General features: G+C 62.1%; 2 protein-coding genes across 2 annotated transcripts; both read left to right on the top strand.

Annotated features, from left to right (window-relative positions):
- The first annotated feature begins 2,542 nt into the window (after positions 1-2,542).
- Positions 2,543-9,896, top strand: NDUFS2 (NADH:ubiquinone oxidoreductase core subunit S2). The gene is made up of 14 exons (XM_028503418.2): positions 2,543-2,683; positions 3,296-3,402; positions 5,428-5,618; positions 6,844-6,964; positions 7,108-7,220; positions 7,382-7,456; positions 7,590-7,667; positions 7,793-7,878; positions 8,000-8,119; positions 8,714-8,843; positions 9,036-9,131; positions 9,261-9,344; positions 9,473-9,530; positions 9,698-9,896. The coding sequence occupies exons 1-14, from the start codon at positions 2,589-2,591 to the stop codon at positions 9,733-9,735; spliced, it is 1,392 nt and encodes a 463-aa protein (XP_028359219.1). The 5' UTR covers positions 2,543-2,588; the 3' UTR covers positions 9,736-9,896.
- Positions 9,897-10,414: 518 nt separating this feature from the next.
- Positions 10,415-13,355, top strand: FCER1G (Fc fragment of IgE receptor Ig). Its single transcript, XM_028503412.2, has 5 exons — positions 10,415-10,570; positions 12,327-12,418; positions 12,516-12,548; positions 12,832-12,852; positions 12,997-13,355. The coding sequence occupies exons 1-5, from the start codon at positions 10,522-10,524 to the stop codon at positions 13,057-13,059; spliced, it is 258 nt and encodes an 85-aa protein (XP_028359213.1). The 5' UTR covers positions 10,415-10,521; the 3' UTR covers positions 13,060-13,355.
- Positions 13,356-14,433: the final 1,078 nt, after the last annotated feature.

The raw sequence follows: 14,433 nt of genomic DNA, 5'->3' as shown, positions 1-14,433 counted from the left end.
CCTGGCTGGTGTGGCTCAGTGGATTGAGTGTTGGCCAAAAGGTTGCCACTTTGATTCCCAGTCAGGGCACAGTCCTGGGTTGCAGGCCAGGTCCCCAGTAGGGGGCACACAATAGGCAACCACACATGGATGTTTCTCTCCCTCTCTTTCTCCCTTTCCCTCTCTCTAAAAAGAAATAAATGAAATCTTAAAAAAAAAAAAAAGGAATTTACTGCCCAGGGTAGGACGAGTCTCTCTGGAATGGGCACAGGGCAGGGGCTGAGGACAAGGTGGGAGGGTCACCACTTTTCCTTTTATAGGAGGAGGACCCAAGGTGGCACCTCCTCTTCTCTAACTCCCTTCTCTCCCTCGGGCTCCCCCTTCCTGCGTTACCACCTCCCGCCCCCTCCAAGGCCTGGAACAGCCATTCCATCCACCCCCACTCCACCCAGGCTCCCCCTCCTCACTTCCTGATTTCCCGTTCCCTGGCCCGAGTCCTAGTAGCCCTCCCAGGCTCTGGCCCCTGCTCCTACTTCCCCAGCCTCCGGTCTCAAGAACCCAGGGGCACTCCAGTGCGGGCAGTCTGAGGGAATCCCCACCTGGCTCCCTCTTCTGGCCCCACTTTTCCCTGAGAACTCAATTTTCCTGGAATACCCAGTCATCTTTTATTTCTCATTCCAGTGGAACAGGGGGAGGGTAGAGGCCACTTGCAGAGGGAAATTAGGCTAGCGACGGGTGCCTGAGGTGGGGGGAGTGCTGCAGGGGGGGAAAGGCAGCCTCAGGGAGAGGAAGCAAAGGACACCTGGGTCCTGGTCTGGAGAACACTCAGCATCAGGTTTCAGGACTGGACTCTCCTGGCAAGGGGAGAGGGGTGCCAAAGTTGGGCCACGCTTGCCCACCCCTTGCGGGGGCCACTCCTTTCCCCAGGATATCCCCAGGAAGGAGGGCGCAGTCAGCAGCTCCTTCCCTTTCCCAGAGATGACCACCTGCCGCCATTCGTCCATTCACTCTCTGCCTTGTCACCTCCTGTCCCCACGCCATATCCGCCAGGGTACTTCCTCCCCCTCCCTTCCCGCTCAGGTCGCTAATACCTGCCCTTGTTCCCATTGCTTCCTGTATCGACCACCGCCCTGTGACTACCAGACCCACCCCTGACCGACCACAGGCCCCAACCCTGGTCCTAAGTGGAGGGGGTTGGGGCTGCAGGAGTCAAACAAAGGCTGGGAGACCAGAAGGGGCAGGGGCAGGAGGCGCTATCACCAGAGGACTCCTACTGCCCCTTTCCACCCCCCAACTCTGAGATGAGGACAAAGGGGGTGACTAAGCAGTGAGAGACAAAGGGCCTTAGAGTCGCAGGCAGTGCGTGGGGGGTGCCCGCAGCGGGGAGAAGGCACAAAAGATGCAGTGTCCTAGGCAGCCCCCCCAGAAGCCCTAATCCCAGTTCCAGCTCAAATTGCCCCCAGGGCCAAACGGCCCAGAGTCTACCCTGACTTCTGCCAGGCTGGATTAGGGCAGGTAAATGCAGTTGCCCCATCACCACATGCACTGTTCCAAGTGCTCAGGGAGAAGAGGCACAGAGAAAGGCTGGGGAACGAGGGGGCAGGTAGGCAAGGCCTCTGCCTGGCTCTTGGGGGCAGTCCAGCCTACCCAGGTCCCAGTCATTTCCTACAGTCAGGGATATGACCGCAGCCCTTGGTACGGTTCCCATTAGGTCAACTCCCAGGCTAGATGTCGGCTTGCCCTAATTTCTCCGCAGCTAAGAATCCGCCTCTGTCTCCGTCCTGCTCTGTCTGCCCCACCCTGCTGCAGTGCTGGTGGGCTGTGGCCACGGACCCCTAGGGGCTCAGGGTGGGTGGGTGGGGGGACCTGCAAACTCAGGGGTGGCCCAGCTGGAGCCGGGCTGGGAGGCAGATGGGGAGAACAGAACCCGCCCCCAGGGCTGGAAGGCTCTTCTTTGCCTCCTCAGCACAGAATGGGATCAGAGGCCTGGTGGTGACTGCATTTCTGTGGCTTTGTCCAGGACTGAGTCAGGGTCTGGAAGAGAAGGGATAGAGACGCCCCAGGTTGGAAGGGGGGTGTGAGGTACCCCTACGGGTGCTTGCTGCGTCTGGGTCTGAAGACAGCCAGTCGCTCTAGGAGACCGCCCCTCCATCACCACCTCAGGCCTCCAATGCTGGTGTGGCCTTGGCATCCTGCTCTTCCTTGGAGTGAGTTTGGCGGCGTCCTTGGACCGCCCAGCCCTAACTCGGGGTCCTTCTGCCTAAGCCACGTGCCACATCTGCAAAGGAGCTGGCTTTCAGGTGCGGGGTAACTGGTAAAGCCCGGGGCTACTGCAGGAAGGCCGGAGCGGCGCAGGCGGGAGAGTGCAACGTTCCCTACGCTCCCGCCTAGAAAGCCGGTGCAGAGCAGTGGGAAGAGCCTCCCTCAGTCCGTTTTATTCGAGCCACAGGCGGACCTAAGCGCAGAACCGGATGTTTTCCCTAGCGGGTCGGCGATCCTGCCAGCTTCCAAGATGGTGCCCGCGTTGTGCAGATAGAAGCGAAGCCGGCCCGGAGGCGCGGAGGCGGGGCTTCCGCCCGGCCCTCCTCCCGCCGTCCGCAGTGGGCAAGATGGCGGCGCTGAGAGCTCTGCGCGGCCTCGGGGGCACCGCCGCCCAGGTGCTGCGGCCGGGGGCTGGGGGCCGGCTGGCGGTGCAGCCCAGCAGGTGAGACCCAGGGCAGCCCCCCGACGCGCTGTCTCCAAGGCTGGGGTCTCCACAGCCACTGAGGTCGCTTAGGAAATGGTGACCCGGGCCTGTGACCCCTCGCAGTCTCGGGCTCCAGGTGCCGGGCGCCCGCCCTGGAAGAGGGAAGGGGCTCCCGAGCTCTTTCGGCCAGCGGTGAAATCAGGTGGGGGGAGGCCCTGCCCCTCACCGTGGAGATCGTGTCCTCTGGGAGAAACCCAGATGGTGACCCCGCGCCCGCCCTGTGCGTCGCTCTGGTCACGCTTGAGCCAAGCCGAGGAGGCGGCGCGCTCCTCGGTGTCGCCCGCTGACCTTGAATGAGCGGCTTTGTCTCGCTCAAGCTCAGCTGGACGGGCGTGTGAACGAGGTCGGACGTTGAAGGAGCTGGGGCCTCGGCCTTCGTGCACGGGGGTCGTGGATGGAGCGATTCTGGGAATAGAAAGGGGGATGGAACGTCCAGGGGTCCGGCTGGTTGTGTCAAAGGTACACTAAGCCGTGCGGGTGACCTGGCCCGGGTTTCTGCACCCCCCCACCCCCAGAGCGAGTGGGGACAGGAGCCAGGCGCTATTCAGCCCTGTGTCTTTACCTCCTTAGGGGTGCCCGGCAGTGGCAGCCAGATGTGCAGTGGGCAGAGCAGTTTGGGGGAGCGATCATGTACCCCACCAAGGAAACAGCCCACTGGAAGCCTCCACCTTGGAATGGTGAGTGCTCAGCCCCCAGCCTTTCTGACCCTTTCACCACGCAGTTGTACAGACTTGATAATGGTGGTCAGAGCAGGCGTTTGCCGAGGGAAGGGACGGAAGAGCTTTCCAGCAGAAAAGGAAGAGTAGGTCCCAGCCAACCCTGGAACGTCCCCACCGAATTACATCTTAAGCGTGCGCCGTTCCCAGGTTTCAGCGTGTGTCCATCCCCCCCGAGGGACAAGCGGCTTTTCCCACCGTTGTGCTCAGGGAACCTTGCTGAGCACATACCTGCTTCCCCCATCAAAGCCAGCCCTTCGCTTGGACCTGCCGAGTCTGGCCAGTGGACTGCCAGCCTCCCCACCGCTCCGCATTGAAACTCTTCAGTTGCCCTGGCCCCGTTTTCTCCCTCGCCCTCTGAGCCCGTGTCCATTACATCGCCAAGCCCTGCAAGTCTTTCACGTTTTCCATCTGGGCCTCTCTCCCTTGCTGGTTCACGTTTATTTTCTCCCAGACCTCAATTATTTCAAGAGTCCCTTCCCTGGACTCCTGCCCGGCCCTCGTTCCTGTCCAGCTGTCGTGCAGTGTCATTGCCTTCATCGTCCCCAAACATTGTTTTACCACATCAGTCGTTCTCATGCCTGAGAACCATTGAAGGCACTCCAGCCACTTTTCGAAAACAGCCCCGGTAGCTGGGTGCCCACACGTCCTAAGTGCTCTGCGTCCATCCTCCTACGTAGCCCCCACGACAGCCCCCAGAGGGAAGCTGGTGTGTCCCAGGGAGGTGGGGGCTGGAGCAGGGTCACGCTGGTGGAACTGCACCCAGGTCTGCCTGACTCCAAAGCCTGCAGTGAAGAATTTCAAAACTTCGGCTGCAGTTTCAAATCTCAGTTCTCCATTTATCAGTGAACGGAGTGCCTGCTTCTCGGCCTTACTGTTAGGATTAAACGAGGTCGCAGTTATGTGAGCCCTCAGTGTGGTGACTGGCATGTGGCAAGTCTTCCGTAACACTGTTATTAATGACACTGCTGCCCGCCAACGCCGATCCAGGTCCTTCCTTGCTGGTACCTGGCATTGCTGATCCCATAGCTGGGAGGCCTCCTCTCTGCCTCCCCTAGTCATTTGAATTTCAGAGCCAGCTCTGGTCCTTCAAGTCCCCACAGTGCCCTTTCCTCCCTTTGAGTGCTTAATGGCTGAGCCACCTAATCGGTAACTTATCAGTTTGAGCTGTGCTACTAGTTTCTCACATGTACTTATTTCCCAAATTAAGTTGTAGCCTTCTGGAGGGTCAGGCCTGTCCTTTACTAGTAGTGAGACTCGTGTGTCCAGGCCATGGCTGGCCACGATCAGGTGTGTTTGGAGGGCGGTGTGTCCTGGTGGGTAAGGACGGAGCCCTGGGGCTAGATGGGCTGAGCTCGGGCCCAGTTGTGCCACCGACACACTTAGTGCAGAGCCATTTACCCTTTCTGGTCTCGGTTCCGCCAGGGCAGTGTGTGACTGTAGCCCCTAATACTCACGTGGTTGTTAAGAGAATTAGTTAAAATAAGTAAAGTGCTTAGAGTAGTGCCGGCCACATGGTAAGAGCCGTGTCAGTGTTATCTATAATTATTACTATTTTTTAAGATTTTATTTATTTATTTTTAGAGAGGGGAAGAAATGGGAAGGAAGAAACATCAACGTGTGGTTGCCTCTCATGCTCCCCCTACTGGGGCCCTGGCCCACAACCCAGGCATGTGCCTTGACTGGGAATCGAACTGGTGACACTTTGGTTCGCAGTCCAGCGCTCAGTCCGCTGAGCCACACCTGCCAGGGCACATTATTATTTTTAAAAGGGTATTCTGAGCAAGGTGGGAAGAGTGGGTTTGTGGTCCTTGTCCTCAGGACCACAAGCTTCAGGCTTCCTTCCCTTTTCCCATCAGTGGTCTTCCCGGAGATGAGGAAGCCCGAAGGGCAGGGGCCAGGGGCCAGGGACAGGCTGAGCCTTGCTGCCTCTTGGGCGCCCTTAAGGGAATTGCCGTTTGGCTCTGCACTCTCTCCCGCTGCCAGATGTGGACCCTCCCAAAGACACGATAGTGTCGAACCTGACCCTGAACTTCGGGCCCCAGCACCCAGCAGCCCACGGAGTGCTGCGCCTGGTGATGGAGCTGAGTGGGGAGATGGTGCGCAAGTGCGACCCCCACATCGGGCTGCTGCACCGAGGCACTGAGAAGCTCATTGAGTACAAGACCTACCTGCAGGTGAGGGCCTGCGGGGGCCGGGCACAGGGCCTGGGCGCCACCAGCTTGCCGCCTCCAAAACTCCTGGGAGGGGGGTTTGGAGGGGAGGCCTTGGTTGGGAAGAGAAGGGATGTTGCAGGGGATGCGTGACTTGAGACATCTGGACTTGGTTTATCCAGCAGAAGCGCTTTGCAGCCAGAGCTACACGCCCAGCTTTTCTCTGGCCGACCTGGCTGCCCCTTTGCCCTTCCCGCAGTGCCTCAGTTTCCCGACTCTTACACTGCAGTCAGACGTCAAAGCCAGGGTCCCTGGGGGCAGGGACAGAGGGGAGAGATGTCAGCTTCCCAGGACTAACAGCTGAGTCTTGTATTGTCTAGCCGTCGACGTTTGTTGTCGAAATACCCAGTGAGTCAGAGTGACCGGGAGGGAGTCTGTGACGGAGTCGTTTCTAGGAGAAGGGTGTCGGGGTGGAAGGAGTTGGATCAGGGTAGGAATCCGAAGTGTTGTTTCTTTTTTTACTGCCGTGAAGAAAGGCCTTGATAAAAGCGTGATGGGTTAGGGCGAATAGCCAGCCAACCAGATTGATTGCAGTTCTCCAGGGAGACTCCTGGCAGCAGTGGCTTCCGGCCCAGGAGCCAGTGGAGTTAACCCTGTACGTTGTCCCACGTCACAGTGACATCAGGACAAGAACTGGCTGTCCTGAGGAGTGGGCGTGTCTCAGCTCTGCCTCCTTCCTGGAAGCTGACGGTGGGGACTTGGTGTCTTGGCATTCGGGGGGAGGAGCCATCCCTACCAGAAACAAATCCCAGCTTCCTTAGGTCCCCGCTTCTAGGGACAGTGACCCCTAAGACTGATGACCTGGAGGATGGTTGGCAGTATGGTGCTCGGACCCAGGTCACCCTGGGTCATGGGACAGATTGTTAAATTTTCAGGAATTTTGTGAGCCGGTAGCAGCTGCACTGTTTACATTAAATTAGTTTACCACTTAATGTGTTATGTTAAAAACCAAGGGAAGACATACTCAAAAGCCACCACATTCTGCTGAGCCGCGTCTGGGGGTGTCTGTTCTTGCATCTGTGCCGGCAGCGCTGTGGGTGGCTGCGCCCCGCTGGGTCAGGTGCCTTTGGGAGGTGGGAGTCTTCTGCCAAGGAGGCTGGCGGGTGACTCAGGGTCCCTTCCCCACACGCTGCCGCTGCTTGGGCGTCCGTCTGGCCCTGAGGGGGACCCGGCCCCTCCCTCTTCCCAGGCCCTCCCGTACTTCGACCGGCTGGACTACGTGTCTATGATGTGCAACGAGCAGGCCTACTCGCTGGCCGTGGAGAAGCTGCTGAACATCCAGCCCCCTCCGCGGGCGCAGTGGATCCGAGGTGCGCTCCGCCCTCCCTCATGCTCCCCCCTACACCCCTCCCCCCCAGTCCCGACTCGGGGCTCAGAGCACAGACCCTGGGCTGCCGTGGTGCTGTCCTCATCGGGGGTCCCTGGCCCTGCCCCTCTCTCCCCCTCTCTGCAGTGCTGTTTGGGGAAATCACACGGCTTTTGAACCACATCATGGCTGTGACCACACATGCCCTGGACATCGGGGCCATGACCCCGTTCTTTTGGATGTTTGAAGAAAGGGAGAAGGTATGAGGGAGCGTGGGGATGGAGATGTGAGGAGGCAGCGGCCACAGCCGGAACGGTTTGGGTGGAGGTCTTTAACCTGGCTCTAGTCCAGGGGCCTCTGTCGGGAGGTCGGGCGCAGGGGCCCAGGCCTGTGTCCACAGCTCCCTGCGTGTCCTGCCCAGATGTTCGAGTTCTATGAGCGCGTGTCGGGGGCCCGGATGCATGCGGCTTATATCCGCCCAGGCGGTGTGCACCAGGTGAGTGCCTGCCTCCCAGCCGCAGTCCCTGCCCTGTCCTCGGCAGCCACTGGGGGGCAGCGCCAGCCGCTGGGAACACTGCCCTGGCCGCGGGCCGCGCTGGGCTCACTGTCGCCCTCTGTCGGGCTTCCAGGACCTGCCCCTGGGGCTTATGGACGACATCTATCAGTTCTCTAAGAACTTCTCGCTTCGGATCGATGAGGTGGAGGAGGTAAGATGAGCGTCGCTGGGAAAAGTTCCTCCTTTCTCCCCAGGAAGGGCTTGCGGGGTTTTGGGCCCCAGCTCTGAAGAGACACGTTTGTGTGTGAAGTTTGAGGGTGTTTTCTTGGCTGACAGATGCTGACCAACAACAGGATCTGGCGAAACCGCACAGTGGACATTGGGGTCGTGAGCGCAGAGGACGCACTGAACTACGGCTTCAGGTGGGGCCACAGGCTTTTCTCGGGGGGCGGAGGGATCCGGAGGCTGAGGGGGAGGGGCCTCTCCGGGTGTGCTCGGGGTGACCCCGCCCGCCTCACGCTCTCCGCTCCCCGCTCTGCGCAGTGGGGTGATGCTGCGGGGCTCTGGCATCCAGTGGGACCTGCGGAAGACCCAGCCCTACGATGTCTACGACCAGGTGGACTTCGATGTTCCGATTGGCTCCCATGGCGACTGCTACGACAGGTGAGGCCCAAAGCCCCTCTTAGCTCCCGGTCCGGCTGGGCTCCCGGAATGCTCCTTTCAGCTGCCTTCTCTCCTGTGTGCGTGTGAAACGGGTGCTTCGCGTGGCAGGTCCACCTGGTTCTCCCCTGAGGGCGTCCTTGTGGTTCAGGCGGAACTAGTTGGGGCTGGGTTGTATCGCTGAGGAGGCGGAGCCGCAGAGGTTAGAGGTTAGCCTTGGGTTATTCCTTTGGAACCGAGACCAGAGCAGGAGCTTCCCCTGGACTCGAAGCTTCAGACTGCTCCCCTGTGTGCTGACCCGAGGGGGACTGGCTGCTGTTCTTGCTCTGAGCCTGTCTGACTCCCCCTCCTCCCACGGTCCGGAAAGGGTCTCAAGGGGGGTGGGGGGCAGGAACAGAGGGGACTGCCACGGGCAGGACTGCGCAAGTCAGGAGAGGGCTTGGGGGCGGCCCCAGACGAGACCAGCCGACTCCGGCTCTGGGGTGGGGGCGGGGGGCGGGCAGGTGAGGGAGGGGCCGGCACCTTCCAGGTAGGCCGAGGGTGTCCGCCTGGCCCTCCAGCGGCGCCTCTGCCAGGGGCCCGTCTGGTCTGCCGCAGGTACCTGTGCCGGGTGGAGGAGATGCGCCAGTCCCTGCGCATCATCGAACAGTGTCTGAACAAGATGCCCCCCGGGGAGATCAAGGTTGACGACGCCAAGGTGTCTCCACCCAAGCGAGCTGAGATGAAGGTGGCTGCAGGGAGGGGCGGGGAGGGGTGTCCTGGGCTTCGGCCTGTGCGCGGAGGCCTCCCTGCGCGAGGGGCTGGCCCTCCTGTGGCCGCTCTCGCCCCCAGTCTCCCGGGGGGCGGAGAGAGTTCCCGCGCTGCGCGGCCAGCGAGACGGCTGGGAGCTGGTGTACTGAGGCGCCCTCCCCCTCTGCAGACGTCGATGGAGTCCCTGATCCATCACTTTAAGTTGTACACTGAGGGCTACCAGGTCCCTCCGGGCGCCACCTACACCGCCATCGAGGCCCCCAAGGTGAGGAGGGAGGGGACGGACACGGCCTCGAGGGCCGCGTGGCTGCAGACGGCGGGTGTCAGTGAGGGAGGGCGCGGGGCGCGGGGGGCGTCCTCCTGCGGCAGTGGCCTACTCCCTCCTCCCCGACAGGGCGAGTTCGGGGTGTACCTGGTGTCCGACGGCAGCAGCCGCCCCTACCGGTGCAAGATCAAGGCTCCCGGCTTCGCCCACCTGGTAAGAGCCCGTGCCAGCGGTCCTGCCGCCTGCCAGTGCGTGCGGCCGCGCCTGCCCGTGGCCGAGACGGCCCTGAGCACCCCTCGGCCCTGACGAGCCCGCCTGACCCCGCTGCCCTTGGCCCGCAGGCCGGCCTGGACAAGATGTCCCAGGGACACATGCTGGCCGACGTCGTCGCCATCATAGGTACCGGGCCTGCGGGGGGCGGGGGCTGTCGAGGGGACGCTGAGTGAGGACGGCCTGGACCCTTCCTCTCCCGAGCGGACCCCGGGCGTGGGTCAGACCCTCTGCCCTGCGCGCGGAAGTGAGCCTGGGCCCTGGACCACAGCAGCCTGCCCTCTCGCCCGCCCCAGGGACCCAGGATATCGTGTTTGGCGAGGTCGACCGGTGAGTGGACGGCGTGCTCATCTCCCGGCCGCTGCCCTCTGTGCGGAGCCCGTCGCCGCGGCAGCCGGGGCTGCGTGCGCGCGGCACTCAGCTGCCAGGCTCTGCGCGTGTGTTCTAGAAAAGGAGAAACTAATAAATTAGCCACCTTCTGGCCCCTCTGCCAAAGCATCTGGTATGTCTTTCTCAATGTCTCACCGTCCCTAATTTTCATGGGAAACTTCACTGTTTGCTAACCCGACACTTACTGCTCTGACTCCGGTCTTAGCAGTATTTCCTGTTCGTCTCCGCCCCTGCCCGACTCTTGTCCTTCCCACTTCTCCATTCCCCATTTCCTCTTTCTCCTCACTGCTCCCCCCTCGTGCCCAGACCCTGCAGCCCCCACACCCTGGTAAGCCCCTCAGATCAGGGCTGGGGGTGACGATCCAGGTGGAAGGGAAAAGGGCTGTCACGGGTCCCGGGGAGCCCCAGGTGCCCGTTGGTCGCAGACGTGTCTCCGACCGGGGCTGCTGTGAGAAGGCGGGTCGGCTGCCTCTCCCCAGGCGGGCAAGTCCCCTCTGCCTGCGGTGGCAGGGCCTCGGGCGCTGGACGGCCGAGGCGGAAGAGCCCAGATCACTGTCTCCCTTAGTTGGCCCTTCCGGGAGCCGCCTGGTGTCTCGCAGGAAGGGGAAGGGGCCAGAGCTGGGGGAGGCGTGGCAGGAAGGGGGGAACTCTGTGGTCAGGGAGCTGCTCGCCCGGCTCAGCTGCGCCCTCAGAGCTGCGGTCCCGCTCGCCGCCCCTCAGCCTGGCCAACATGGTCCCGGCAGCGGTCCTGCTCCTACTCCTTTTGGTGGAACCAGCAGGTGAGAGGGTTTGGAGGGGGACAGTGAGCTGGGCCCCCGGGTCGGGGTCGGGCATGTGGGCAGGTGAGACAGGGCCCATGGAGTGAGGCCAGCGTGGGCAGTGGGGCCCAGAGACCCCGAGGCAGGGCCTGTGTCGTCCCCGGTCCCCAGTCCCTGTCCGGGTCAGGTGCCTCCTTTCTCGTCCCAGCCTTTCAGGATCCATATGCACCCCAGGCTTCAGCTGGTGGGGAGGGGTGTGGTGTGTTTGACATAAGAAGCTGTTCTGGGAAGGGCCATGTTTCCTGTGGGTGCCTCTGGCCTTGCCCGTTAGGGGATGACCTCTAGCTGGTTCAGTCCTGTTTACTAAGTCCCCTCAGGGAGGCCAGGGTGGACCGACGGGCACGGTGCTACTTCTGTGGGCTGTCGCTGAGGGTCTGCCCTCCTGTCAGCTGCCAACGGGGGTGGGCGGGCGGCAGGCAGTGCCCAGTTCCAGGGACCTAGGCGTCCATGGGGAAACCGAGGCAGAGGCGGGAAGGTCCTGCAGTCGGTGGATCGACTCTCACTTGCCCCCCGGGGGTGCTGTGTGTGAGTGTTTTCAGGAAGGCTGGTTGTGGCCGGGGGCTGGGGTTTGGGGAGGACGGGGTTAGTGAAACTGAAGGGAAATCAGGGAAATCGAAAGGGACGTGAGGCTGCGCCAGCCCAGCGGGGACAGTGGAAGGACCGGAGTGGGGCGTGAGTGGAGGAGGGGGCCGGCCCGGGGCTCGAAGGTGGGCAACCGTAGGCTTCTACGGCAGAAAGCCTGGATCTGCCTTCCAGCTGCCGCTCCTCTGCGCCCCCAAACGTGTTACTTATCTTCCCTGAGCCTCGGTTTCGTCACCCGTAAGGTGGCAATGACACTTCTCGCCCAGGCTAGTCTTGAGATTTGTGCAACATGGAGTGCGGAAGACCGTCTCTGAACACAGAGTTCTTTCTAGACGGACACCAGCCAGAGGCCTGGAGCCCATGTCCGACGGGCCGGGGCCGATGCGGCCGGCGGGAGCCCAGAGCCTATTTGATTTTCTCAGTTGCGCAAACTTCCTCCTGGGCACCGGGTGTGGGAACAGGGCAGAGTCCCCACGCAGTCCCCGCAGGGGCCCCGAGCTGGGGTCCTTCCCGGAGTCCTGGGGCCGAGGCGTGGGCATCCCTTGGCCTGGGGAGGCAGGAGCCCTGTGAGGGCCTATCTGAGGGTGGGGGTGGGGGTGCAGAAGGCCGGGCAGCGGGGGAGATGACCAATAATAGAGTAATTCCCTTCCCGCCCTGCCCCAGCTCACATCCTTCCTGTCCAGCTCTCAGCCACAGGTCACAGGACTGAGCAGAGACACCCCCCTGTGGTTTCTTCTCTGAAATTTCTCACTGCCTTCTCGCCCTGCCCCTCCGGTCTGAGGTTTTCAAACGGCGCCCAGCGCACTCAGAAGCGTCCCCTGAGGGCTATTAGGTGCTCAATGGGGCCTGAGGATCCCGCAGCAGGGCTGCAAGACAAGGCGAGGGGGCTGAAGGAGGCCTCGCACTCCCCGTGCGTGCACGCGCATTCCAAGTCCGCGGAGCCCTGGGCCCAGAGTTGGGCCCCCGGCTAGGGCGAGGGCGGAGAGGGAAGGCCAGAGAAAGGAATCCAGACGCAAGATGCCGTGTCTTCCCGGGAGAGCTCCCTTGGCCCCGTCCGAGCCCGAGCCCCCAGACCTCGGTCCGTCCTGACGCCCCACCCCCAACCCCGCGCGGTGGGCCCCTTCTGTCCCCTCAGAGGCCCTGGGAGAGCCGCAGCTCTGCTACATCCTGGACGCCATCCTCTTTCTCTACGGCATCATCCTCACCTTGCTCTACTGTCGACTCAAGGTGGGTGGGGGCGTGGCTTGAGAGACCCACCCAGTTTGGACGGGAGGGGGATGGGCAACGGACGTAGCTTTTGCTGATGACCTTTCCTCTGCTCCAGATCCAGGTGCGAAAGGCAGCCACAGCCTATCAGGTATGGACCCTGACCCCCTGTCCCCCCCACACCTGGGTGTCAACAGGTTTGCTGACTCAGCCCTTCTAGGGCTGTAGCCTCGGGGTCTGTGGCCCCCATGAGTCTCAGGTGCCGACTTGCAAAAGCTCCAGAGACCCTCTCCCACCTCCCAGCCTACCCACCCCCCCTCCCACCACCCAGCCAAATCACAGGTGGCATGTCACCACTGCTGGGTGCAGAAGACGGCCCTGGGGGCCCTGAAGGAGGGTGGGTCTCTTGACACCTTGCTCCTTTGCCTCCACAGAAGTCAGAAGGCATTTACACGGTGAGTCCCGGGCTGCCCCGGAAAGTCCGCAGAAGAGGGTGGGCTTTGGGTGGCTTTCGGAAGGGCATCTTCTGTGGGGGCGGGGGTGGGAGGGGCCCCGGGCTGGGCCCAAGCTCCTGACTGTCCTCCGACCTCCACCTCCAGGGCCTGAGCCCCCGGACCCAGGAGACCTACGAGACCCTGAAGCATGAGAAACCGGCACAGTAACTGCAGACAGAAGCCCTCGGTCATGTTCTCCTCCTGCTCCGGGCTCCTCGCCCAGCCCCGCCACAGGCACCACGTGTGCTTCCTGCCACCAGTGCCCTCGGACCTGCCCCCGTGACGATGCTGTGCCCCCATGAACGGCCTCCTGGTTCGTCCTCCCTGCCGAAGGCCCGAGGCCAGACGCCCCTCATTAACGTTCACGTCCTAGTCTCCCGCGACCGCGCCCTCCCTGCTTCCCCACCCCCAGCGCCCGCCGAACAATGGAAAGGGGACGCCACCAATAAAGCCCTGGAGCGGACTGCGGTCATTCCTTCACTCACTCACGCACTCGCTCATTCACTCACTCATCCATCAGTCACACACTGAGCCTCTGCGAGGCGCTGAGCTGGACACTGAAGATGCCTCTGGGAGTGAGACAGACCCCATTCCTGAGCTGACGGAGCCCAGGGTCAGACGCCGGGCTGTTTTGCTCGCTCAAGGGATGAATGGCCTGTGTGTGGCGCTGACTCGACCCCTGACCCCGCACCCTCCAGCGTGGAGCAGGAGCAGGGACTTTTGTGTCGGGGCTCTAGGCACATTCAGAGACATTTGAGCCTAAAATGAGTTCCGGGTTGTGGGGCAGCCTGGCTGTCCAACCTCAAAGAGTGACCAGTCTGATCTCAGTGGATGTCACCGAGTTGTATGGGACAGGTCCCCATGTCCGTGGGCGTTAGCCTGACCAAAAGGTCAGACACGCAGGAGGGACGGTGAGACGGAGGCTCGTGGGAGGCCCCTAAAGGAAGGTCCTGTGGGAACAGTGGTCTTGAGTGGGTTCTGGGGAGGGAGGCACCTTAGCCAGCTGGGTGAGGATTGGGTGGGGGCAAGGCAAAGGGGGGCAAGCTCCCCGACCACAAGGGTGGGTGGCAAAGGGATCCCCCTTGTCAGGGCCCGGCCTGTGTCCAGCTCCGCCAGGAGGCGGGCCCCCTGCGAGCCGTTGAGTCCCATCCGAATGCCAATCCTGCCAGGGACCCTCTCAGATCAGCCCCGGTGGCCGCCCCACACCGAGCAGCGCTTTGCTCTCACAGTGGGTCACGCCTGTCCAAGTGCGATTCCAGCTCCTGTGCCCTTTGCTCTGCCCACCAACCCTGTGAGGTTCCCGCTGAACCTGCCCAAGGTCACCCTGCCACTGACAGACTGAGAACTGTCCCCTCGTGCGTCAGCACGTGAGAGAAAAGCAGACCCTGGGAAGGAAAGGGAGGAGGGCGGCCCTGCAGGGTGAGGGGCCTGGAGGCCAGACTGAGGTCGAGCAATGCACAGAAGCAATTGGAGCCTCGTCTGAAGGGGTCTGAGATGAGATATGAAAAGAGAAGTGAGTCAGGGAAGGGAAGCAACTGTTTC

The sequence above is a fragment of the Phyllostomus discolor genome, chromosome 14 (genome assembly GCF_004126475.2).
Source record: "Phyllostomus discolor isolate MPI-MPIP mPhyDis1 chromosome 14, mPhyDis1.pri.v3, whole genome shotgun sequence".
Lineage (NCBI taxonomy): Eukaryota > Metazoa > Chordata > Mammalia > Chiroptera > Phyllostomidae > Phyllostomus > Phyllostomus discolor.
The sequence above is the reverse complement of the archived record's forward strand: the minus strand, read 5'-3'. Positions and strand labels throughout refer to the sequence as shown.

Coding starts and splice junctions, on each gene's coding strand:
- FCER1G (XM_028503412.2), top strand. CDS start 10,522: ATGGTCCCGGCAGCGGTCCTGCTCCTACTCCTTTTGGTGGAACCAGCA. Junction 12,549..12,831: donor AGGCAGCCACAGCCTATCAG/GTATGGACCCTG, acceptor TTGCCTCCACAG/AAGTCAGAAGGCATTTACAC. Junction 12,853..12,996: donor AGTCAGAAGGCATTTACACG/GTGAGTCCCGGG, acceptor CTCCACCTCCAG/GGCCTGAGCCCCCGGACCCA.
- NDUFS2 (XM_028503418.2), top strand. CDS start 2,589: ATGGCGGCGCTGAGAGCTCTGCGCGGCCTCGGGGGCACCGCCGCCCAG. Junction 3,403..5,427: donor GAAGCCTCCACCTTGGAATG/GTGAGTGCTCAG, acceptor TCCCGCTGCCAG/ATGTGGACCCTCCCAAAGAC. Junction 8,844..9,035: donor CCAAGCGAGCTGAGATGAAG/GTGGCTGCAGGG, acceptor CCCCCTCTGCAG/ACGTCGATGGAGTCCCTGAT.